Here is a 25,822-nt window from a genome sequence, read left to right as displayed (position 1 = left end):
ATAGACTTTTAAAGGGTGTTCCGCGGCTTTTCGAATTTGCTGCGAACACCCCAAATTGTTTTCTGTTCGGCGAACAGGCAATGTCCGAGTCGAACATGAGTTTGACTTGAACTCAAAGCTCATCCCTAGCTGTGATATGTATGTACCATGTGTTACTAAAGAGCAATACTACTTATTCTATTTTTTTCATTACCTCATAGCTGTGTGCTTCATCTAAAGTCCCAAATTTCCCTTTTCTTTTTTCTATCCCCTGCCATTAGTGTCTCCTGCCATTCTGTTCCCCACCATCAGTGTCCGGCAACATAAGCATCAGCATTATCCCAGCCGGGATCCGACATGAGGAAATGTTGGTGGGTAGTATAAACACAGAGAACCACTTTGCTTTCTGTAGGAAGGCAACATGGTTTAGTATGATTGTTCTGGAGTTTCTTTCTGGTTGATACAACCAAGTTGGAATGCAACAAGTTGCACATCAAAGCTTTGTAGCATATCAGAATATTCAGAGATCAGGCCTCAATCAAGGCTGAACAAAAGCTTGGCTCCTGATCGACTGGTGAGACTGATAACATGGAAATCCTTGATTAGCCCTCTGCAAGCAAGCTTCAAAAGGACCATAACTGACAAGATGATTGATGAATGTCCTGCTACAAGGATCAAAGGATCAACAGTCACTGAACTGACCCAGGATACATAGACATGACACATGGACAAGTCTGCCCCTAGAAGCCAATACAGCAGGATGGACAGTGATATAATATATTGATAAGGACTGCCCTGAAACCAGGGGAGAACTGACCAGTTGGGCACCACCCGAGGGCCCGAGGGCCCGAGGCCATTAGTAATAATAATATAATAACACTGCTAATGGCGCGGTGTTCCCCGGTGCCACCTCCTTCCCTCCCATCCATCCCAGGTGCTTGTACTGTATGCCTTGTGACATCACCTGGGACGGATGAAAAAGTGGAGGGACCAGCAGGGAGCAGTGGGCCATTAGCAGTATTATTAGCAGCATCGGGTGACTCGGTGAGTGAAGCTGGGACATCAGGGCCGTCATCGGGGTTCGGCATACAGATGTATGGGGCCCCGGCCCCAACATGACCGCAGGAAGGCCCATGATACTCTCTTCATCCCCCCACCCCCACAGTGTCCCCCTGCGTGCACTCTCACTTCAGTGTTCCCCTGTGTGAGCTCTCCCTCCAGTGTCTCCCTGTGTGTGTGTGTGCTCTCCCTCCAGTGTCCCCCTGTGTGAGCTCTCCCTCCAGTGTCTCCCTGTGTGTGTGTGTGCTCTCCCTCCAGTGTCCCCCTGTGTGTGTACTCTCCCTCCAGTGTCCCCCTGTGTGTGCTCTCCCTCCAGTGTCCCCCTGTGTGTGTGTGTGTGCTCTCCCTGGAGTACCCCCCTCTGTGTGCTAACTCCCTCCAGTGTCCCCCAGTGTGTGCTCTCTAGACATGTTCTTTTGTTTTCGTCCGAATGCATTTTCGTCCGAATTTCAGCTATTTTCGTTTTCGTTTTGACAAACGATAACGAAAGCACAGAATCCGAAAAATGAAAGATCCGACATAAATAAATGCTTTATTTTCATTTTCGTTGTTACAACAGTTCGATATAGAATAGGAGATTCGACGTGACTCTGACAATAACAATCTGTGTCTATAGAACCTGTAGTCAAATGTGCCTAACCTTACCTCTATTAGTCCAAGATTATATAGAGAAAATATTCGACAGAGAAAAAAGATTTGACAGAGAGAAAAGATTCTGCAAGTTACTGTCCTAAAAAGTGTTTGGGGACCTAAGTCCTGCCCCAGGGGACATGTATCAATACATTGTTTTCAGTTCAGTGACGTTTTTTCGGGAGCAGTGATTTTAATAATGATTAAAGTGAAACAATAAAAGTGTAATATTCCTTTAAATTTCGTACGGTGGGGGGTGTCTATAGTGTGCCTGTGAAGGGGCACATGTTTCCCGTGCTTAGAACTGTCCCTGCACAAAGTGTCATTTATGCAGGAAAAAAAGTCCTTTAAAATCACACACAGCTATTATGAATTGTCGGCTCCGTAATACAGAGAACACTCATTGAAAGTCATTAATAAAAAAAAAAAAAGCGTGGGGGTCCCCCAAATTCAATTACCAGGCCCTTCAGATCTGGTATAGATATTAAGGGGAACCCTGCGTCAAATGTAAAAAAAATTGGCGCGGTGGTCCCCCTAAAAATCCATACCAGACCCTTTATCCGAGCACACAACCTGGCAGGCCGCAGGAAAAGAGGGGGGACGAGAGAGCGGCCCCCCTCCCTCCTGAACCGTACCAGACCACATGCCCTCAACATTGGGAGGATGCTTTGGGGGTCTGTGACCCCTCAGAGCACCTTGTCCCCATGTTGATGCGGAGAAGGGCCTCATCCCCACAACCCTGGCCGGTGGTTGTGGGGGTCTGCGGGCGGGGGGCTTATCAGAATCTAGAAGCCCCCTTTAACAAGGGGACCCCCAGATCCCAGCCCCCCCTGTTTGAAATGGTAAGGGGGTACAAAAGTACCCCTACCATTTGACAAAGAAAGTGTAAAAAATAGTTAAATAAGACAAACACACTTTTGAAAAATTCCTTTATTAAAAAAAATAAAAAATAAAAAAAAGATTCCAGCGGTGGTAATCCACTCTTGCTACCCCCCCCCCCCCCTACGAAATTTAAAGGAATATTACACTTTTATTTTCACTTTAATCATTATTAAAATCACTGCTCCCCAAAAAACGGCCGTTTTTAAAACTTTTTTTTGCATTGATACATGTCCCCTGGGGCAGGACCCGGGTCCCCAAACACTTTTTAGGACAGTAACTTGCATATTAGCATTTTTAACGTTGGAGGCCCATAGACTTTAATAGGGTTCTAAAGTTCACACGAAGTATGCTATATACTAGCTCAGTCGAATCTTCTTTATACATTCGACAGACACCATAAGCCTTCAAAGACAGATTCAACCGTAATTCATGTGGATTTTCGGACGAATACAATTTTTGAATGAAAAACAAAATAAATAAAAACAAATTTCGAGAGTAACTAAATAAATAAATTTTTCGTACAAAAACGAAATTCGGAAACAAAATATTTTATTCTGCACATGTCTAGTGCTCTCTCCCTCCAGTGTCCCCTTGTGTGTGGGTGCTCTCCCTCCAGTGTCCCCCTGTATGTGTGTGTGTGCTCTCCCTCCAGTGTCCCCCTGTGTGCGCTTTCTTTTCAGTGTCCCCCTGTGTGTGCGCTCTCCCTCCACTGTCCCCCTTTGTGTGTGTACGCTCTCCCTTCAGTGTCCCCCTGTGTGTGCTCTTCCTCCATTGCCCCCCTGTATGTGTGTGCTCTCCTTCCAGTCTCTCCCTGTGTGTGTGCACTCTCCCTCCAGTGTCCCCCTGTATGTGTGTGTGCTCTCCCTCCAGTTTCCACATGTGTGTGCGCCCCAGCCCCAACATGACCGCAGGAAGGCTCATGATACTCTCCTCATCCCCCCACCCCCACAGTGTCCCCCTGCGTGCACTCTCACTTCAGTGTTCCCCTGTGTGTGTGCTCTCCTTCCAGTGTCCCCCTGTGTGTGTGTGTGCTCTCCCTCCAGTGTACCCCTGTGTGTGTGTGTGCTCTCCCTCCAGTGTACCCCTGTGTGTGTGCGCTCTCCCTCCAGTGTCCCCCTGTGTGTGTGTGCACGCTCTCCCTCCAGTGTCCCTCTGCGTGTGCTCTACCTTCAGTGTCCCCGTGTGTGTGTGCTCTCCCTTCAGTGTCCCCCTGTGTGTGCTCTTCCTCCAGTGCCCCCCTGTGTGTGTGTGCTCTCCCTCCAGTGTCCCACTGGGTGTGCTCTCCCTCCAGTGTCCCCCTGTGTGTGTGTGCTCTCCCTGGAGTGCCCCCCTCTGTGTGCTATCTCCCTCCAGTGTCCCCCAGTGTGTGCTCTCTCCCTCCAGTGGCCCCTTGTGTGGTGGTGCTCTCCCTCCAGTGTCCCCCTGTGTGTGTTCTCTCCTTCCAATATCCCCCTATGTGTGCTCTCGCTCCAGTGTCCCCCTGTGTGCGCTCTCTTTTCAGTGTCCCCCTGTGTGTGCGCTCTCCCTCCAGTGTCCCCCTTTGTGTGTGTACGCTCTCCCTTCAGTGTCCACCTGTGTGTGCTCTCCCTCCAGTGCCCCCTGTATGTGTGAGCTCTCCCTCCAGTGTCTCCCTGTGTGTGTGCACTCTCCCTCCAGTGTCCCCCTGTGTGTGTGCTCTCCCTCCAGTGTCCCCATGTGTGTGCGCCCCGGCCCCAACATGACAGCAGGAAGGCTCATGATACTCTCCTCATCCCCCCACCCCCACAGTGTCCCCCTGCGTGCACTCTCCCTTCAGTGTTCCCCTGTGTGAGCTCTCCCTCCAGTGTCTCCCTGTGTGTGTGTTCTCCCTCCAGTGTCCCCCTGTGTGTGTGTGTGCTCTCCCTCCAGTGTCCCCCTGTGTGTGCTCTTCCTCCAGTGTCCCCCTGTGTGTGTGTGCTCTCCCTCCAGTATCCCCCTGTGTGTACTCTCCCTCCAGTGTCCCCGTGTGTGTGTGTGCTCTCCCTGGAGTGCCCCCCTCTGTGTGCTATCTCTCTCCAGTGTCCCCCTGTGTGTGCTCTCTCCCTCCAGTGTCCCCCAGTGTGTGGGTGCTCTCCCTCCAGTGTCCCCCTGTGTGTATGTGTGTGTGTTCTCCTTCCAGTGCCCCCCTATGTGTGCTCTCCCTCCAGTGTCCCCCTGTGTGCACTCTTTTCAGTGTCCCCCTGTGTGTGTGCACTCTCCCTCCAGTGTCCCCTGTGTGTGCTCTCCCTGCAGTGTCCCCCTGTGCGTGTTTGTGTGTGCTCTCCCTCCAGTGTCCCCATGTGTGTGTGCTCTCTCCCTCCAGTGTCCCCATGTGTGTGTGCTCTCTCTCTCCAGTGTCCCTTTGTGTGTGTGTGCTCTCACCCTCCAGTATCCCCCTGTGTGTGTGTGTGCGCTCTCCCTCCAGTGTCCCCCTGTGTGTGTGTGTGTGCGCACTCTCCCTCCAGTGTCCCTCTGCATGTTCTCTACCTCCATTGTCCCCCTGTGTGTGTGTGCGCTCTCCCTTGTGTGCTCTCCCTCCAGTGTTCCCTGTTTGTGTGTACTCTCCCTCCAGTGTCCCCCTGTGTGTGTGCGCTCTCCCTCTGGTGTCCCCTGTGTGTGCTCTCCCTCCAGTGTCCCCCTGTGTGTGTGTGTGTGCTCTCCCTCCAGTGTCCCCCTGTGTGTGTGTGCTCTCCCTCCAGTAACCCTGTGTGTGGTCTTCTTTCACTGTCCCCTTGTGAGTGTGTGCTCTCTCCCTCCAGTATCCCCATGTGTGTGCTTGTGCCCTCCCTCCAGTGTCCCCCTATTTGCACTCTCCCTCCAGTGTAGGGGGCCCACGTGTCCCGGATTGCCTGGGACATTCCGGCAATTAGCAGATCTGTCCCACGACCCGGGCACCTTCATTCAAGGACAATACAGTGTCCCGGAATGAAATTAACAGAGCGAGCAAGCCTGCTATAGTGCTGGGGCTCGCTCTGCCTCCAGCTCCATCTACCTCCAGCAGAGGGGAGCTGAGACTGCCCCTCCACCCGAGCACAGCCAAGCCTGCACGAGCCGAGGGGTGCTAAGACCACCCCCCCACCCAAGCACAGCTGAGCCCGCCTGAGCCGAGGGGAGCTGAGACTGCCCCTGCCTGAGCATAGCCGAGCACACTCGAGCCAAGGGCAGCTGAGACCGCCCCCCGCCTGAGAGTAAGGGGGTCTGTACTTAGCGGGGAAGTCTGTACTGAGGAGGGGTCTGCACTGAGGGGGGTCTGTACTTAGCGGGAGGTCTGTACTGAGGGGAGTCTGTACTGAGGGGGGTCTGTACTGAGGGGGGTCTGTACTTAGCGGGGGTCTGTACTGAGGGGGGTCTGTACTTAATGGGGGTTCTATACATATTGAGGGAGTCCGTACTGAGGGAGGGGGTCTGTACTGAGGGGGGTCTGTACTGAGGGGTGTCTATACTGAGGGGATCTGTACTTATTGGGGGCTCTATACATATTGGGGGAGTCTGTACATAATGGGGAGGGGGGTCTGTACTGAGGGAGGGGGATCTTTACTGAGGGAGGGAATCTATACTGAGGGAGGGGGGTCTGTACTGAGGGTGGGGGGTCTGTACTGAGGGAGGGGGATCTATACTGAGGGAGGGGGTCTATACTTAATGAAGGGTGGTCTGTACTGAGGGGGGACTTTACTTGGCAGGGGGGGACACCATGTTTTACCGCACCAGTGGGGTGACACCAACCCTAGCAAAGCCACTGCCACCCACCTCCTCTATCTTCTCTGGGCCCAATCCAGCATGCTCTAAAACAGGTCCCCAGGCCGCACTGCCACAGTGGCAAGTGACACGCTGCATCTGGTAGCAGGTGACGTGGCATGCTGCATCTGGTGGCAAGTGGCAAGCTCAGGTTTCCCACTGATTATGCATTATGGTGATGGTATGGTTGAAGTATTTAATTATTTATTACAATGTAGTAATATAAATAATATGATTTGATCATCCTGATGCCATATCAAGCATGGTGTTGGGATGATATAAGTGCTAAAACCAGCCATTCACCTGACAAATCACTCGCCCCTGAAATCCCTGTCAACTCTGAGACTACATTCAACACCCACCCCTCGGTCCTTGGCAAAATTGTCCCTGAATGGCAGTTTGGAAATGTGGTCACCCTAGCATATACATACATAGACAGCTTAAGCGAAATCCTGTTGGAATTCCATCGGGAAAACCATCAGAGTTTTTTCCAACCAGAATGCCAATCGTGTGTATGCGGCTTAATATTTTTGCAGGCTAATGTAGGTTTCAAATGTATTCAAATTGCGGGTAGAGGCATATTTTAAGCCTCTGTCTAATACCTTAATTTCATCCTCGTTAAGGGATGTTCCACTAAGGTAACATATCCCTGCTTCTACTGGGGTTTTACCCTTTTGAACTCGCCTACCTCCTCTTCTTCCTCTCTGGATTTTCTTTTTCTTATTTGTCCATTGTCTGTTATGGTGGCTGCAATGATGTCATGTCATTTTAGCAATTTTAAAAAATGTATACGTTTTATTTGCTGATCACATATCATTTTGGTAAACAAAAATGCTGGCTCTTGTCTGTGTGTTTTTTGCTGGAATCCCTAGTGTGGGTTGCACATGGCTATGTGCTGTCATGGTTATGCAATAGTTTGTCTGCTTACCTGTTCCCATGTGTTCATCTAGAGACCAGCTGACCCTCACCTGTCTGCTTTTGTAATCCATCCTCTGGCATGGCTCCACCCTAGCTCCTATCAGGGAGCTCTATATTAACCTGTGCACTGCAAGGCAACCCTGCTGATCAACCTTTGTGTGTTAGCTTCCTGTTACCTGCCGTGTGCTCTGCTGTTATTCCGTTACCAACTTTGGCGTGTCCTTGACTATCCCTGTTTGCCTGTGATCCTGACCTTTTGGCGTGTCCCTGACTATTCCTGTCTGCTTGTGGCCCCGACCTTGGCTTTGTCCCTCACATCCCTATCCTCCTGTTGCCTACTGTGGGTGTGAGCTGGGGGACCCTGGGGGTCGCGACCTGGAGCCAGTTGCAGCCAAGTCCATCCTTACCACCAGAAGCGCTGGTGAACACCTGCTGGCTCTTAGACTCTGCGCCACCAAGGGAATCTTATGCTCTAACCCCAGTGGGATCTGTCCCCCTTCTGCAGCAGTCAGCCGTAAGGTCCACAACCTTACGGTGCACTCCTGATCCCTACGGTGTGCATCTGTCACCTCGCCTCAAGGTGACCTGACATGTGCACTGTCTGGCTTTGGTGTCCCCTATTGTAAAGTCAGATGTGCGCTGGTGGAATGCATAGCTGGACAGGAGTTGTATCCAGGCAATGTTTTTCACATAGAGGGTTGGCTTTAACTAGTGTAGTTTACCTCCTGATCATCCTAGTGTGAGGTCTGAGTCATGTGTTAGTTGTCACATGACCCGTCTTAGTGCCGTTGTTGTCGCCAATGTTACCATGCCGACAGATTGAGCTAACAGGAAGTGAACACCTAACCTTCGGGTGTCTTGAAGCTGATTGGTCTGAGTCATGTGTCAGCTGATTTGAGCTAACAGGAAGTGAACACTTAACCTTCGGGTGTCTTGAAGCTGATTGGGCTGAGTCACATGTTAGCTGACTTGAGACCCAGTGTTATGCCGTTATTGATGCCGAGGTTGCTATACCAATGGACGGAATGAATAGGAAGTGAATGCTTAACCTCCAGATGTTTGAAGCTGATTGGACAGCGCAAGCCTTAGGAGGTGGAGTGTATAAGTGCAATTACATAGTTAGCTTACTATATAAAAGATAAACTTACGGGCCTCCATTATCACTGAGGAAGTCTCACTTAGGGAAGATACATGTGTGAGAGGACTTTGTGACGTCACTGCAGCCACCTTATCCACTTATGTATACCGACAATACTACATGCCATTCATCTTAGCACTGGGGTTACAGTGATTTTTATAGTGACAACTAGGGATGAGCCAAACCCCCCCTGTTTGGTTCGCCCCAGAACATGCGAACAGGCAAATTTGATTTCTCCCATAGACTTTTAAAAGGTGTTCCATGGCTTTCGAATTTGCCGCAAACACCCAAAATTGTTCGCTGTTCGGCGAACTGTAAACAGCCAATGTTCAAGTCGAACATGAATTTGACTAGAACATAAAGCTCATCCCTGGTGACAATGTGCGACTGTTAAAAGTGGTAGGACATCGTATCTTATTCATCTGTGTCCACTTTAAGTGGTGAACGCCTGTTTGACCCATCTGTTTGCTCAGGGGTCCAGTGATTGAGGTGAGCGGTTTGGCTAGCTGGTGGAGGAATCACTGATTAGAAGATATCACATGAATGTCTATGAACACCCTTATCACCGCTGAGGAGATCTTATCTGCCAACTTTTATATCCATCTTTTATACCAAAGGGCACTTTTTAACATTTTATGCTATGAGCAATTTGTTATTTTGTTTCTGTATATATTCTTAGCGCTGCACTGTTATTTACCTATTACATGTTCAGAAGGATTTTCATTTATTGATCTTTTAGTATACAGCTGCTTTAATTTTGTGATTTTATGTATATCGTCTTGCGCTGGCTGAACCCCCATATATTACATATACTATAATCTTGTATCTGTTAGCTTTGTGTACCCCACATTTTCCTTATACCTAGGTAATGACATTCCTGATTTAGTTACTGTTACTTGTAAGCTGATATAGTGTATTTAGTCTCCTTCCACTTTCAGACCCTCCAATATGACCCACTCCAGTAGGTACAAAACACAGTGCATTTGATTCTTCCTATATTATTTTGATTAATCTCATGAACCAAGTTAAGGTGTTTACTTAAAGTGTAAATAACCCCTGTCAATTATTAATGTTTTTGCCCTGTGGTCTATTAAAAATACCACTGAAAGTGTTACTTGCTGAATTTGTGCTATACAAGTTATCTCTGCAAGTTTAAGACACTTCCCCTTTTGCTATGACAATATGTAGAGGGGAATGTGTTCTGCAGTCTAAACACACTTCTTGTTCTAGAGTTACAATACTATTCCTTCTTAGATAGGGTAGAGTGAAAAGAAGTGAAACTGTAGAAGAGATCACCAGATAAAAACCAATGTAGAAAGAATAAACCTAATGCAGCTACCACATCTATGGACTGGGATAATGCAACAAACAAGCATTATACCAGTCCTTATACCATTTTTATTCTTGGCTTTAGAAATACTTAAAATATCAATGTATTGTTATCTTCCAGATAGTCATGGTCTATAAACCATAACAAGCTGTGGCTAGGCCTGGAAGCATGTCTAAATCCAAGGCAATATTTTTATGGGTATCAGTAAGTCTTTGTAAATGTACTTTTAAGTATGCCTGTCGTAAAAAGAATAAAAAGGCTGTCATACTGCATTGCTAACAATGTTTTTTTTATTGTAAATGCTAGTTGCCCAGTTGCCTTACAGGTTTTACTTTAGAGCCAGAAAAAGTATAAATATTGTTCTGACATTCCTTCTACAATCAAGGTAGACATCCTTTTTAATATCTGGGTCAAGCTTTACCCTGGGCTCTATATTTGTAACAAAATAAGGCAAATAAGAGTTTTTACAATAGTGTTTATTCAACTCACCTGCAAATACCTCACAACCCTGCACACAATATCTGGAGCCATGAAATTGCCAGTATATCTCCATATTATATCAGTCATGATACTTATAATTCCTGTGAGGCCATCTTGAATACAAAAAAAAAAACATTTATTGCTAGTAAAATATAAACTGAACAACAGTTTGACAATAATATTGTAACATAATTCAGTCCATCTTCAGAAATTGTCAATAGCTATTCTGTAGCAAAAAATAAAAATAAATATTTAATTTTATTCATCAGTGTCTTCACCTCAACCCAAGTGTTACACAGTTACACTCACCTGGTGCTTCCATAATAACTATTGGCTGAAGAAGCCATCAGGCATAATAACTTTAGAAAGCCACTACTGAATATGGTATTCGAATGAGCTAAAAATCCAACACTTGGACATACGAACATAGCAAAATTCAGTCCAAACCTGTGTTCTAGTCAAACCAAGAACTTATCCCTACTAACCATTATATGTTTTTATAACTAATATTTTTAAACTAGAGAAGAACCCAAATCACCAGCTTATAGTTTCAAAGAATTTTAACCCTATAGTTCAGCCTATTATGAACTGCTTCTCCTAAATGGTAGGATCTATTCAACAATACCCAGCTATTACTAAGGCTTTAAAAAAATATCACTTGCAACAACTGAGATTGGTGGATCCATGGAGGTAGGTAAATCATTAACCTCGTCATATACATTCCATTCCTTGATTCATAATTTTTCCTCATGGATTGATTATATACTTTTAAGTTCCTCATTGCTGACTAGTTTTTAAAATTCTCAAATGTGTCCCTGTGCAGGGTCAGACCATTAAATGTTTCAAACTGATCTCTCCTTTCCTGTTACCAGATGAAAGCCATTTCTCTGGAGACTGAATAAATTCCAACCTTATTTTCAGTATTCTATGAAGGATAAACTAACTGCTTCTTCTCTACTAATGATATGCCACAAGTTTCTAGGAATATCATATATAGAAGTGACTTTTTCTGAAGCTAGTTTATATGGCAGCTTTCTCAGTTAATGGTTGGAGCACCACATAAATATCATGAAAAAAAATCTACACCAGGTGTTTATCCGAGCATGCAGCCTGGAAGATCAGGAAAGGGAGAGAGTGTGTGGCCCCTTCCTGAAATACCAGGCAACCTGTCTTCAAAATGAGGGGAAACCTCACTAGGGGGATCCCCACAGTAAAGCACATTGTCCCCATGTTGATGAGGATAAGAGCTTTTCCCCACAACCCTGGCTTGATGGTTGTGGGGGTCTGTGGGCAGAAGCTTATCAAAATCTGGCATGTAGATCCAGGACCACGCCCTATGGGAATGAGTAATGGAAGTATAGTGTCCCTACTCATTGAAAATAGATAAATAAAAGCATACACAGTTTTTGATAAGTCCTTCAATTAAAAAAGAAAGTTACATGATGTATTTTCAAGTGCACTTGCAGTGCACTTGTAGTGCAAAGGGGATTTACCTTTCGTAAATAACCCCTATTGCATCATTTCACATGTATAAGTAAATTTAGTAAGGATTTGTTTTTATCTGGTATACAGTATATTGTTTTTAATAGTATGATTGTGGACAATTACTATACTTCCCAATTTTGAAAAAGCAGTATTTTCATGAAACAACTTTATACAGGACATGTATCAAAATTTTATTTGTATAATAAAAACATATGGTTTATTGTGATTATCTTTGTGTATTGGTTTCTTATATTTTCCTGCCAGCACATTTAAAGTATTATTAGTTATGTTAAAGTTTCTACTCATAAATTGTGATTAAATGGTGCTCCCATGAAAATAATCTGTAAGTATTTAATTTTTGATTTGACGATTCCACTAATTGTGTAATATGAGTTTCACATAAGATTCAGTTAGAAAAACAAATACATCTTGAGTAAAATTTGTATGAACCTTGAGTGAAAACATTGATAAATAGACCTCCTAAATGTGGTGGCTGCACTAGTTTTCTTTTGTTAAAGCGGAGGTCCACCCTAAAATGGACCTCCGCTCATCGGAATCCCCCCCCCTCCGGCGCCACAATTGGCACCTTTCAGGGGGGAGGGGGGTGCAGTTACCTGGATAATCCAGGTAACTGCACCCACTTCCGGGATAGCTGTCTGCGGAAAGGGGCGTAGATTACGCCCCTTTCCGCAACTGCCCGCCCCTTTGCGCAAGTGCCCCGATGCCTGCTGAGAAACACACAGTTCCCAGAGGCAGCGGGGACCGTCCAGATTGCGCCGCGTGGCTCGCGCATGCGCAGTAGGGAACCGGGAAATGAAGCCGAAAGGCTCCATTTCCTGATTCCCATACCCAAGATGGCGGCGGCAGGACCCGACAGACGACCTAGCGATCGGCTTCGGGTGCCGACATCGCAGGCGCGCTGGACAGGTAAGTGTCACTATTTTAAAAGTCAGCAGCTGCAGTATTTGTAGCTGCTGGCTTTTAAAAAAAAAAAAAAAAAACGCGGAGTCCCGGTGGACTCCCGCTTTAAATCTTTTTTCATTTTACTTTCACCAGTTGATTTTTTTCAGTAACACATTCTACTGTATAATGAGGTGAAAATGCTTACCCACTGCAAGGTACCTTTGTCAGCCTAGAACTGGAATACAGAAATATTGCCCACTTCTCTTCTCCCTAAACAGGAGTTCTGTAGTTCATTGTTAATATTTACATATACTTTAACATATAAAAAACAACCATACATGCAGTTATCCCTTTAAAACTGGCCAATAATAGTATCTATCATATGCATGCTTGTATTTAAAGTGATTTTAAATACTCAGTCTCTATATCTTTAATTTATTTTTTTGTATCCATGTTTATATATTCTACAAAAATGTATACGTATTTCTTTTAATAAATGAACAGTAAGTTACACAACTTTTTTAAAACGAATTAACTACTCTAAAATGAACAAGATTTTTTTTTTAAAGAATATAAATATATATTTACAAACTGTAGTGCAAACTAAATCCAATTTCCCCAATTATTTTCCTTCTGTACTTTTAGCTAATTAGGACAATAATTTAACAATATTATATTCCAATCTTAATTGTGTTCATTAGAAAATGTTTACTATAAAAATTACCCAGGATGTAAGATTCTCATTTAGATGTGTGGATAGCTAGAAATATTTAATTGCTTAGTATGTTTGCTATATAATGGGAATGGAGAAGGACTGGCTTGCATACCGGCTTAACATTTATTTATGTTGTCTGTAAAAATGTAATTTTTAAGCTGCTGCACTGATTGTTTGCAGAATGTTATTCTATATTCCAAACTTTTTGTTGTATTTATGTCACCTAATAAGCAGAAGTTTCATATCTGAAAGAATCAGTTATGCCCCGTACACACGAGCGGACTTTTCGACATCCAAACTCCGACGGACTGAGTCCGGCGGACTATCCGATCGTGTGTGGGCTGCAACGGACTTTAGCGAAGCTAAAGTCTGACGGACTTTAGAAATGAAGCATGCTTTAAATTTTCCCGACGGAACTCCGCCGGACCCGGTCCCCTTTGAAAAATCCGCTCGTGTGTGTGCTACTCCGACGGACTAAAACCGACGCTAGGGCAGCTATTGGCTACTGTCTAGGAACTTCCTACGTCGAATCCAGTCGTACGTCATCACGTTCGACTCCGTCGGAGTTTGGTGTGATGGTGTGTGGTCAAGTCCGTTCGGTCGAAAAGTCCGCCAGAACTCCGTCGGAACTCCGGCGGAACTCCGGCGGAACTCCTTTGGAGGTCTGTCAGACTTAATCCCTCTCGTGTGTACGGGGCATAACGCTGTTTGAAAATAATCTGGATTATAGATGAATTTTTTTTTTAGCCCACACTTAATAGAGGTTTAAAGAGAGTGACACAATTTATATGATAGAGAGGAATGCTGATGATAATAAAAAGCAGCATATTCTAGAGCCCCGGTGCTTAACATACAGCCCACAATCCTCTGCATGCTATTGGCACCAGTCAGGCAGCAGGGTGCTGGATGCTGGAATGCTCTCTGTGTTCCAGCACCCAGCACTTAAAGAAAGACTATGCTGTCTGTCAGGCAGAGTTTTCTCCACCCACAGTACAAGTAAAGTCCTATCCTCGGAGTGGCATTGGAACCTGTAGCCAGGTAATAACTACCAATGGGGTTATTAAGGCCAGCCATAGATTGTTTAAACATTTGGCCGGTTCAGCAGGAATTTCAATTTGACTATGGGCAGGCTGGTTGGATGGATCAAATTCAGTACAACCAGCCTGTCAGTTTTTTTGTGTGATCACTGCTGGGGGCTATAGCTGTTGGTAGTGATCATAGTATTCTTATGGCTGGGAAATCTCCCGCTGTCTGGGTACAATAACACAGTGGGAGGGATTCCTCCATCAATACTGACTGTGATGATGAGGGAATTGAGCAATTTCACAAAGAAAATTGTATAATGTATGGCTTTCTTAACTTTCACTGTCACTGACCAATGGGTGGGGGTTAACTTTTTTTACTGCTATTGGCCACCAATACAGGAGGGGGGCTAATTATGACTGCAATGACCACCGATATGGGGGGGGGGTTAATGTTCACTGCCACTGACCACCAATGAGAGGAGAAGGGGAGTTAACTTTCACTGCCACTGACCACCAATATAAGGGGGTTTCAAATTGACTGCCACTGAGCACCAATGTAGGGGAGTGGGAACTTAAGTTTCACTGCCACTGACCACCAATATGGGGGGGGGGGATTAATAGTATTGACACCAGTGGTGGGGGTTATTGTTAGATAATGAGTTTATTTTAAATCCCCATTAACAGATGTAAATAATATTGTAATTAGAAACATATTTTAGTTAGAATATAATATATTTAAACCACTAAGTGTGTTTCAGTATTATACCATCACCAGCTTCTCAGTTGGTGTTACTATAAATATTTTCCTCTTTAAAGGTCTGGTCATTGTTTTTCCTTATTACAGCTCACATGGATTGTAAACAGCAGCCTTATTTGAATCTCCCAATTAGGCTGCGCCCAATATACATTTGCTAGGCACTGTGACCAATTAAGGTGCATTATATGGTAGCCTCTGTACAGAAAGGAGTGGGGGTTAAAATGTACTGTTTTCTTCAAAGAAAAGCTGTGTTGCAATTTGTGAAAAACTATGTGGTTTTCAAACCCATATATTACAAAAATTAATAATTAATATTATAAATAAACCTCATTCAATCACCATATAACATTGACACATGTAGCATAAATTATATGGATAATAGTGCAAGAATTCATTCAAATGCAAATTTTAAAAACCAGATAATTCATAGAGTCCAAAAAAATGTATCTCTAAAAAACACTCTGTAAATGAGGGGTTAATTAGTCCACTCTCCAAATTCAACAGTGTTTCATAGGACCTCCACAGTGATGTTAAACACAACACCCACAAAGAAGTGCTATAGGAAAGTAAAGGGATCCTCCACCAATGAAAATACTGCCACTTACCAGCTGATCTGATCCCTTATGAGAGATCTGATGTTGCATGTGGCTTATCCCCCAGCCAGGGTCTCTGTATCAAAGATGACAAGCCCCGTTTTCCACAGCTCCACTTATGAAGGTAATAATTATCCTCCAGTGCACACTGCTCATTGCCCATATATAAGAAAAGGGAACCACCATAGCGTAATGCTGCAAACTACTTTAATATTAAAAAGCAACCATATTGCACTTACATGTCTTTTGTATGAAAAGTGTACAAAATTCAAGCCGGCCAGCTACACTATCACTGCCTGTTGCTTCCAGGACTAGCGTGAATTTGTGATGATGTCAGCACGCCGCTCCTCCCTATGCCATTTTGTCAAAAGTGACATCTTGAATTGTTACCAAACTGTGCTTTCTCTTAGTCCCTGAACACACAAGCACTCAGTATGACCAGACCTGAAGCTCAGGTAGACTACCTCCATACGTGTAGTCTACATTGAATTGTAAATATGGTTTTGTGTGTAATATTCCATGTAACCTGCTGTATTTATAGTTTTATAAATACTGTTTAGTGTGTATTTTGTATACAATATATTAGAACTACAGTACCTCTTTTGTCCAAGAATCTTCAGATCTAGCTGTATATCTGAAATATTCCTATAATGATTGGAGTGTAGCCACACATGCACTTAAACTAGTTAACAAATGGTGACTACTCATTGGATGTAAATTTGGTAGTCTTTTCAGCAATATTGGTTGTGGTTGTGGTTGTAATATTTACAAAAGCACATTGGTGAAGGGTTTTCTATTAAATGCTAACAATGAACATTGGGTGCTCTATATGCTTGATATAGAAATGGGCTATAACAAAATGTATGGTGCAAATTGTATTCAATTGGTAGCCTACTGGCAATATATTAAGTAATACATAACTTTAGTTGTACATTTTAAATGCTAAATATGATATAGAATGTGTATATAAAGAGTACAGATCCACGATAATGAGATGAAATATTCTATTCTATTTCTAAAAAAAAATATTCCCTGCATATGATGAATTGCATGTATGCAGTTCAACAGGAATTGATAACATAGCACAAAAGATGGATAGTGAGCACAGGCAGTTTTTAGAAAATGTTATAAGTATAGCTAATAATATTGGTGAACTAATGGCAGGAGTGCACTTAACATTTTACGCAGACAATGTCTTGTAACAATGTAAGTTACTAGGAGTTACCAACCCCAGTGATCAGGTAAAGGTTGTACTGTTAACAGTTGAATTGGCCACATGGTTTTCCTTACCAGACCATTTTAAGGCAGGAAAAGGGAATTCCAATGAAACTGTAGATGAACTGTTAAAAGTATTACACGCAGGTTTAAAAGCAGCGTATAGAACAAAGCAGAAAAATAATGAGAATCCACTTTATGCAAACAGGCTACGGTCAGCCTGCTATGTAGACAAAAGAAGGACGGAGCACAGAGGGGTCAAGAGTACAAAGCCCTGCTAATACCTAATGCTCAATCTAAATTCAAAGCTAAAACCTGGTACACAGCCCGATACACACTAGAAGTTTTAGCAGGTTGAACATAAAAAAAAACATTTGAGAGATCATCATATTAAAACAAGCAATGTTAGTGCGGTTATCTCCCCTCACTGTGCAATTAACTATGTTAAAAATTATCAAAAACAAAGGAACTATAGGAACTGCTAAATCTACATGAAATGTATATATCAGCAGCTAGCATCACATTTGTTGATTACAAATAAATAATGAATATATAGAACATGCAGCCCATTATACAAGTCTGTATAGCAGAATATAGAAAAAAGTCCTTTGTAAAAAAGAGAGAGTATCCCAGCACCCGCCTCCGGGATTAGCTTAGCTGTTATTCAGGAAACAATTCATATCCCATTATACATTGAGCCCCAATGGAACATAGGACTTGAGCCCATAAATTCAGTGGGTTGCCATCCTAGAAATCTCCTGCTGGATAAAGCTCCTCCTCCAATGAGGAGTAAACTTATCTATAGCGAGAAAAAGGGTACCCTCAAGATTTTTTGCATGGTGCTGGGCATAGTGCCTAGAGACACTGTACCCAGGAAAGCCCTTTCTGATATTAGCTATGAAACGTTAACTGTTTCCTGAATAACAGCTAAGCTAATTTTAGGTTCATGAGTTTTCGTATATATTTATATATAGTTATCTTTTACTGTCTTTATAATTGTGCCTTATTTCCATTACAAACATGGTTATTTATTGTTATTTTTTTTTCTTAGTAGGTTATTTAAATTAAAATGTATGATTTGTCTAATTTTGATGGCATTATTTAATTTTGATGTCATTATTTAATATGTATTGTATAAGGGTGAAGTTCATGTTGCATCCACAAGAAGGCGCCAAAAGGATCTCTCTATGAGGTCTTGAATGAGGAAGACATGTTATTTTTTATTTTATTATATTGATGTATATTTTTTACTTTTTAATCTTTTCCTCTTCTTCTGATCAGTATTGATCGCTGATTTTTATATAGCTAATGACATCATGATTGATTTTTCTTTCGGATGTCTCTGCTTGATCCCGAGAGGTATATGGACTTTTGGAACACATCTGTGGCTGCACATAACTCCGGTTTTGTCACTTCGTGTTATTTAATGCATGCTTGCGAGTGCTTGGCACGCCTCTGACAACGTCACTTCATGAAGAAATGCATAAGTTGGGACACTGGGCATGACGCAAGCATGCCGAATGCCGCAGCTTTTATAATTGTATACACATAGCGCTTACTGATTGTACTACACGTGAGTGTGCATTTTTTACAATAAAGATACCATTGATATTTAGTACATATTGCACTATGGTCACAACTTGATGTGTGTTTGACTGCTGGAGATTGGAGCTCTATGAGGTGGCCTTTGGGGTATTGTCTTTATTTTCCCTGTTGGAGTCTCACATATGAAGTGTTACTGCTCCTCTGGATTGAGGGTTCAATCCAGCCAGTTTGACCTCCCTATAATATGAGGGCCTACTCCTGGTAAGGAGAATTACTTGATCACTGTGGTGGTGTGTGGTTCCATCTGTCACACTGAGGCTGGTGCTGGGAAACTCTCTTCTGGCTGTTTTTTTCCTCAAGGACTTTTTCTATATTCTGCTTTGTGGACTTGTATCAAGCGCTGCATGTTCTATATATTTATCTTAAAATTAGCTTGAACCAATAAAGTCCAAAATTAGTAATTATGAAAATACCAATTCAATAATGGAGATATCACAACATTCACTCAAAGTAAAATATGAAGTGTGCCATGCAGACATGGTGCAGTGCAGGAATTTTGTTGAATTGTCAAAATTACACAGAAAACAGATGGTGTCATATAAACAGAAAATGCAGGAGAGAGACCCAACATATCTATACTATCTGCTAGGATTTCACATTACTAGAACCCAAACATGAATATAAGCAATGTAGAAACACCATGTGAGATAACAGGTATAATGCTGGATAAGATACCAGATATAATGGGCGATTCAGATGCCTATGGTCTGATTATTTTATCTTTACCAGATCAAAGCGGGAATATCAGTGGCCATATACCAATCTAGAACCACAATTCCTAAAAAGTTGGGACACAGTAAAATCTATATAAAAACAGAATGCAATGATTTCTTACAATGCCATGTTTTATTCACAAAAGAAAATAGAAAACATATCAAATGTTTAAACTGAGAAAATTTAACATTTTAAGAAACAGGGGAGTGGAATGGCGTCCCATTCTTGCCCGATAAAGGATTCTAACTGCTCAACAGTTCTGGGTTTTCGTTGTCATATTTTTAGGTTAAAGATGTGCTAAATAGTTGCAATAGGTGAAAGATATGGACTGCAGGAAGGCCAGTTAATCACCTGGACTCTTCTACTACAAAGCAATGCTGTTGTCATAGAAGCAGTATGTGGTTTAGCATGGTCCTCCTGAAATATGCGATGTCTTCCCTGCAAAAGATGTTATCTGAAAGGGAGCATATGCTGCTCTAAAACCTGGATATATCTTTCGGCATTGATGGTGTCTTTCCATATTAATATTATTGTTATACAGTGCCAACCATTTGTTCAGCACTTTACAAAATTAAGGCAGGCATTATGGTTACAATACAGTTTGAAACAAGAGGAATCAGAGGACCCTGCTTGTTAAAGCTTACAATCAAAGAGGGAAGGTCAAAGGATACAAAAGGTAATAACTATGGGGATAAGCTGATGGAGAACGTAAAATCACAGTGAATTGGTTAGAAGCAGGATAGGATTCTTTAAAGAGAAGGTTTTCAGGGATCATCTTAATATGGATAGATTAGGACCTAGAAGGACAGATTGGGGTAGGGGATTCCAATGATTGGGAGAAGCTTGGGAGAAGTCCTGGAGGCAAGCATGGGAGGAATTGACAAGGAAGCTAGAGAGTAGGAGGTCTTGGGAGGACCGAATAAAGTGGTATGGATGATATTTTAAAACAAGGTTAATGATGTAGCTGGGGGCAGAGTTGTGGCTGGCTTTGTAAGTTGTTGTTAGTACTTTGAATTTTATTCATTTGGTGAGTGAAAGCCAGTGGAGGGATTGGCAGAGAGGGGTACTAGACACTAAACGGTTGGTACAGTGAATGAGCCTGGCAGCAGCATTCATGATGGACTGAAGGGGCTAAAATTGCTGCTTCCAGCAAAAAAGATGAGTTTTAAAAATTGTCTTTGTTTGGTGTATGTTCCACAGGGCACTACCTATTAGCCTAGAAAATGTCCATTACTGTCTTTTAACATTTTACTCCTATTGACTTCAAGGGGGTTTGGCTTCTTTAATTTAGCTTTTGTCATGTTCTGGGAAATGGGAACCTGCTTCAAATCACACCAAGGTACATTCAGCTTACCCCTAGCTAAAACACTCAGACCATAACACCCCCCCCCCCCCCAACACTCCATGCTGAAGCCACCAGCATATAGGTGTATGTGATTTGGAGTTGGACTTGTGTCACCAACTACTGTGAGAGGACGTGTATCCAGACAAGCATGCATGCTACTGGCTCTTGTGTGAAGTATAATGCCGTGTACACACGACCGGATTTTCTGGCAGACTAGGTCCAACGGTCTTCCCGACGGACTTTCGGCAGAGGTCCGACGGACTTCCCGAATGAATGAACTTGGCCACACACGAACGCACTAAGTCTGTTCTAAAGTCCGTTGGTTTTGAATGTGATGACATAAGATAACGTAAGACTAAAACAGGAAGTTCAATAACCAGTAGCCAATAGCTTCCCTTGCGTCATATTTGGTCCGTCGGACCAGCATACAGACGAACGGTTTTCCCGATAGGAGTTGAGTCCATTGGACAGATTTGAAACATGTTCTATTTCTAGGTCCGTCTGATTTTTTAAATGAAAAACTCGGATTGCCTGACGGACTGATTCCGTAGGACCTAATCTGCCGGAAATTCCGGTCGTGTGTACGTGGCATAAGTCTCCTTTCCCCAGCCTGCCAGGGGTGTTAATGAGGATTATTCTGAAGCTACTGTTCATTCCTGCATCACTGCCCATGATGTTTGCTTTCATTCTCATTTGACTTGTGATGATTTGCATGCTCTTCTGTCCACAGACAAATGTGAGTGCAATGTTTTCTTCTGTTTTTATCCATAGTGCACTTCCCAATCTTTTCTCCTCTTACAGCCTTCAGAGTCATCTTTCCAGAATTCCCTGTGCCATTAAAAAGGATCAGTCACTAAAGGGCACTTGTAACAGTCTGAATCAAACTTACAGTGCATCCTTACCTCTCAGGGATAATCTTTTTATTTTATCGTTTACTTTATTTCTGTTGGTGAGGGCAGAAATATTAGGCTCTGTGATATCATTTATAGACATCCTATCTCCAATCTGAGCTTATTGCTGATAACTTACATGTAATCACTGTCATAAGACAAAGCTGTTGTCGGGGTTACATGAAAAGAAGCTAAAGGCTTTGCTAATTGACAGCTTCACCCTCCTTTAGCAGCATGGAGATTGTGCCATTTTCCCTGACATTATTGTCAGTACTCTTAGTTTAAGCTGGCAGCTTTTGTGGTGGCCTTACAGACTGAAAAAAGGACTGATATTTCTTTTCTGACTAAGATATCACAGTTAAAAAAAAAAACACATACACACCTATCCCTGAGTGGCAAAATTGACCTCTTGACTTGTTATCTTTAAGATCATTCTTAATCATTGTACATAAATGGCCAGACAGCTGCTTCCTGAGGGTGGAAGGCTTTTTTTTTTTAAATGGGTTCCCTTTTGTGGTGCTTGTGCATGCCCTCTAGCACATACACAAGCACACTCTGTGATTGATGTGTTCACTGAATACAGAAGATCAGAGTAGAATACTGGGCTAATGAAATCGGCCTTATACTATGTAATCGCTGTGACCAATTACACATGTAAGTAAAGCCTGCATTTTGCAGGCAGCAGTCTGATTCCTCTCACACATAGATCAGTTGAAAGAGGAAACAGTTTCCTACAGTGATCAGCCACATTGTCCCTGATCGATATCCACACCAGTCGCAATGTCATCAAACCAGTGTAAACAAGCAAGAGTGGCCTTGAACCACCATATCAGTGCCAGTGTCACTAGACCAGTGAAACTAGCAACATTGTTCCTGATTACTGCCACAGTGGTGACAGTGCCACCATGTTAGATTGCTAACCGCACTAGTGCCAGTGTTGCCAGTGCCAGTATAAGCCAGCAACAGTTTTCTGATTGCCACCACTTCAATACAAGTCAACAGAGCAATTGTAAGCCAGCAACATTGTTCTGATCACAGTCACACCAGTACAGTGTCAACAGAGCAAGTATAAGCAAGCAACAGTGTTCTGATCACTAGCCACACCAGTGCCAGTATCACCAGTAGGGATGAGCTTCGTGTTCGGCCTGTTCGGCGAATTCCGAACATTATGGGCCGTTCGCACCAAATTCGTGTGGCGCTCACGTCCCACAATGCATCGCAGTGCATTGCTGGCTCATGATTGGCCAAGCATGCACTGTGACCCCGCATGCTTGGCCAATCACAGCGCCGGCAGCGAGGAGAGCCATGATTGGCCACAGGCAGTGTAGTACAGCGCGGCGGCCTTGTGTAGTGTGTTGGCGTCTGTAGGAGTTAGTGGGTGTTCTGTGTACTTTCAACACAGTATACACCAATCATTATCGGACGATTTTTCGTTCTTGCTCTTCTGTAGTGGTTGTCTGCGTTCCCTGACCGCAGTATACACCGCTATATTCACCTATATAGCTAGCTATATTTCTCTTTTTTAATAAAGCTTGCAGTCAGTGGTAGGAGATTGTGCGTGCTGTCTGCGTGCTCTGAACCCAGTATACACCACTATATCCACCTATATAGCTAGCTACAGTGCCTTGCGAAGGTATTCGGCCCTCTTGAACTTTTCAACCTTTTGCCACATTTCAGGCTTCAAACATAAAGATATAAAATTTAAATTTTTTGTGAAGAATCACCAACAAGTGGCAAACAATTGTGAAGTGGAACGAAATCTATTGGATATTTTAAACTTTTTTAGCAAATAAAAAACTGAAAAGTGGTGCGTGCAAAATTATTCGGCCCCTTTACTTTCAGTGCAGCAAACTCACTCCAGAAGTTCAGCGAGGATCTCTGAATGATCCAATGTTGTCCTAAATGACTGATGGTGATAAATAGAATCCACCTGTGTGTAATCAAGTCTCTGTATAAATGCACCTGCTCTGTGATAGTCTCAGGGTTCTGTTGAAAGCGCAGAGAGCATCATGAAGACCAAGGAACACACCAGGCAGGTTCGAAATACTGTTGTGGAGAAGTTTAAAGCCGGATTTGGATACAAAAAGATTTCCCAAGCTTTAAACATCCCAAGGAGCACTGTGCAAGCGATCATTTTGAAATGGAAGGAGTATCAGACCACTGCAAATCTACCAAGACCTGGCCGTCCCTCTAAACTTTCAGCTCAGACAAGGAGAAGACTGATCAGAGATGCAGCCAAGAGGCCCATGATCACTCTGGATGAACTGCAGAGAACTACAGCTGAGGTGGGAGAGTCTGTCCATAGGACAACAATCAGTCGTACACTGCACAAATCTGGCCTTAATGGAAGAGTGGCATGAAGAAAGCCATTTCTCAAAGATATCCATAAAAAGTATCGTCTAAAGTGTGCCACAAGCCACCTGGGAGACACACCAAACATGTGGAAGAAGGTGCTCTGGTCAGATGAAACGAACTTTTTGCCCACAATGCAAAACAATTTGTTTGGCGTAAAAGCAACACAGCTCATCACCCTCAACACACCATCCCCACTGTCAAACATGGTGGTGGCAGCATCATGGCTTGGGCCTGCTTTTCTTCAGCAGGGACAGGGAAGATGGTTAAAATTGAGGGGAAGATGGATGCAGCCAAATACAGGACCATTTTGGATGAACACCTGTTGGAGTCTGCAAAAGACCTGAAACTGGGACGGAGATTTATCTTCCAACAAGACAATGATCCCAAACCTACAGCAAAATCTACAAAGGAATGGCTCACAAATAAACGTATCCAGGTGTTAGAATGGCCAAGTCAAAGTCCAGACCTGAATCCAATTGAGAATCTGTGGAAAGAGCTGAAAACTGCTGTTCACAAACGCTCTCCATCCAACCTCACTGGGCTCGAGCTGTTTTGCAAGGAAGAATGGGCAAGAATTTCAGTCTCTCAATGTGCAAAACTGATAGAGACATACCCCAAGCAACTTGCAGCTGTAATCGCAGCAAAAGGTGGCTCTACAAAGTATTAACGCAACGGGGCCGAATAACTTTTCATTTTTTTATTAGTTAAAAAAGTTTCAAAAATCCAATAGATTTCATTCCACTTCAGAATTGTGTCCCACTTGTTGGTAATTCTTCATAAAAAAAAAAATGTTTTATATCTTTATGTTTGAAGCCTGAAATGTGGCAAAAGGTTGAAAAGTTCAAGGGGGGCGAATACTTTCGCAAGGCACTGTATCTTGCTCGTTTTAAATAGAGCTTGCAGTCAGTGGTAGGAGATTGTGCATGCTGTCTGCGTGCTCTGAACCCAGTATACACCACTATATCCACCTATAAAGCTAACTATCTTGCTCGTTTTAAATAGAGCTTGCAGTCAGTGGTAGAAGATTGTGCGTGCTGTCTGCGTGCTCTGAACCCAGTATACACCGCTATAGCCATCTATATAGCTAGCTATCTTGCTCATTTTAAATAGAGCTTGCAGTCAGTGGTAGGAGATTGTGCGTGCTGTCTGCGTGCTCTGAACCCAGTATACACCGCTATATCCATCTATATAGCTAGCTATCTTGCTCGTTTTAAATAGAGCTTGCAGTCAGTGGTAGGAGATTGTGCGTGCTGTCTGCGTGCTCTGAACCCAGTATACACCGCTATATCCATCTATATAGCTAGCTATCTTGCTTGTTTTAAATAGAGCTTGAATTCAGTGGTAGGAGATTGTGCGTGCTGTCTGCGTGCTCTGAACCCAGTATACACCGTTATATCCACCTACATAGCTCTTATCTAATTGAGCCATCTGCCATCTGCAGGAGTTAGTGGATGTTGTGTGTGCCTCCAGCACAATATACACTACCGAATTGCTGGTTTTCCCAACTCCCTTCAGGCCATTACCATGTCTGGAAGGCCAGCAAGGAGAGGCAGAAAGGCGCGAGCCAATAAAAGAGGGCAAGCAGGCTCTGTGTCTAGAGACAACAGTGCTGGTCGTGGACGCGGTGCATCGTCATCATCAGCACGTGGCCATGGGACACGCTTGTCCTTTTTGGCAGCTGGACATGTTGAGCCGCAACATGCCAACGACTTGGTAGAGTGGATGACCAAGCCTCCTTCATACTCCTCATCCTCTCTCACCCAGTCTCAGAGTACTAGCAAAGCAGCTGCCAACGCATCGTCTTCCCTCGTCTCAATGTCATCATCAGTGACTCCTTCCCTAGACCCACCACGTCCTCCTGAGGAGTCTCCTGAACTCTTTGAGCACAGTGTTGGGTACATGCTCCAGGAGGATGCCCAGTGTTTTGTAGGCTCTGATGATGATACTCAGCTAGAGGAAGGCAGTAGCGTGAATGCAGAGAAAGGGGATGCTCAAGAAGGACAGCAATCTGGCAGTCATGTTCCACAAGCTGCAGCATACTGCCAGGTTTGCTACAGCGATGAAGAGGGAGG

The 25,822-nt window shown here is 43.6% G+C and overlaps 1 protein-coding gene across 1 annotated transcript in view; it reads right to left on the bottom strand.

The window, feature by feature from the left end:
* Positions 1–25,822, bottom strand: part of NPSR1 (neuropeptide S receptor 1) — a 658,045-nt gene that overhangs the window by 317,729 nt on the left and 314,494 nt on the right. Inside the window, exon 3 of the mRNA XM_077493935.1 lies at positions 10,158–10,261. Coding sequence (XP_077350061.1) covers positions 10,158–10,261 — 104 coding nt within the window. The remainder of the gene's footprint in view (positions 1–10,157; positions 10,262–25,822) is intronic.

This window comes from Lithobates pipiens, unplaced genomic scaffold, assembly GCF_037356315.1.
Source record: "Lithobates pipiens isolate NorthernLeopardFrog02 unplaced genomic scaffold, aLitPip1_a1.2 Scaffold_19, whole genome shotgun sequence".
In the NCBI taxonomy this organism is placed as follows: Eukaryota; Metazoa; Chordata; class Amphibia; order Anura; family Ranidae; genus Lithobates; species Lithobates pipiens.
This window is presented reverse-complemented; position numbering and strand designations above follow the sequence as displayed.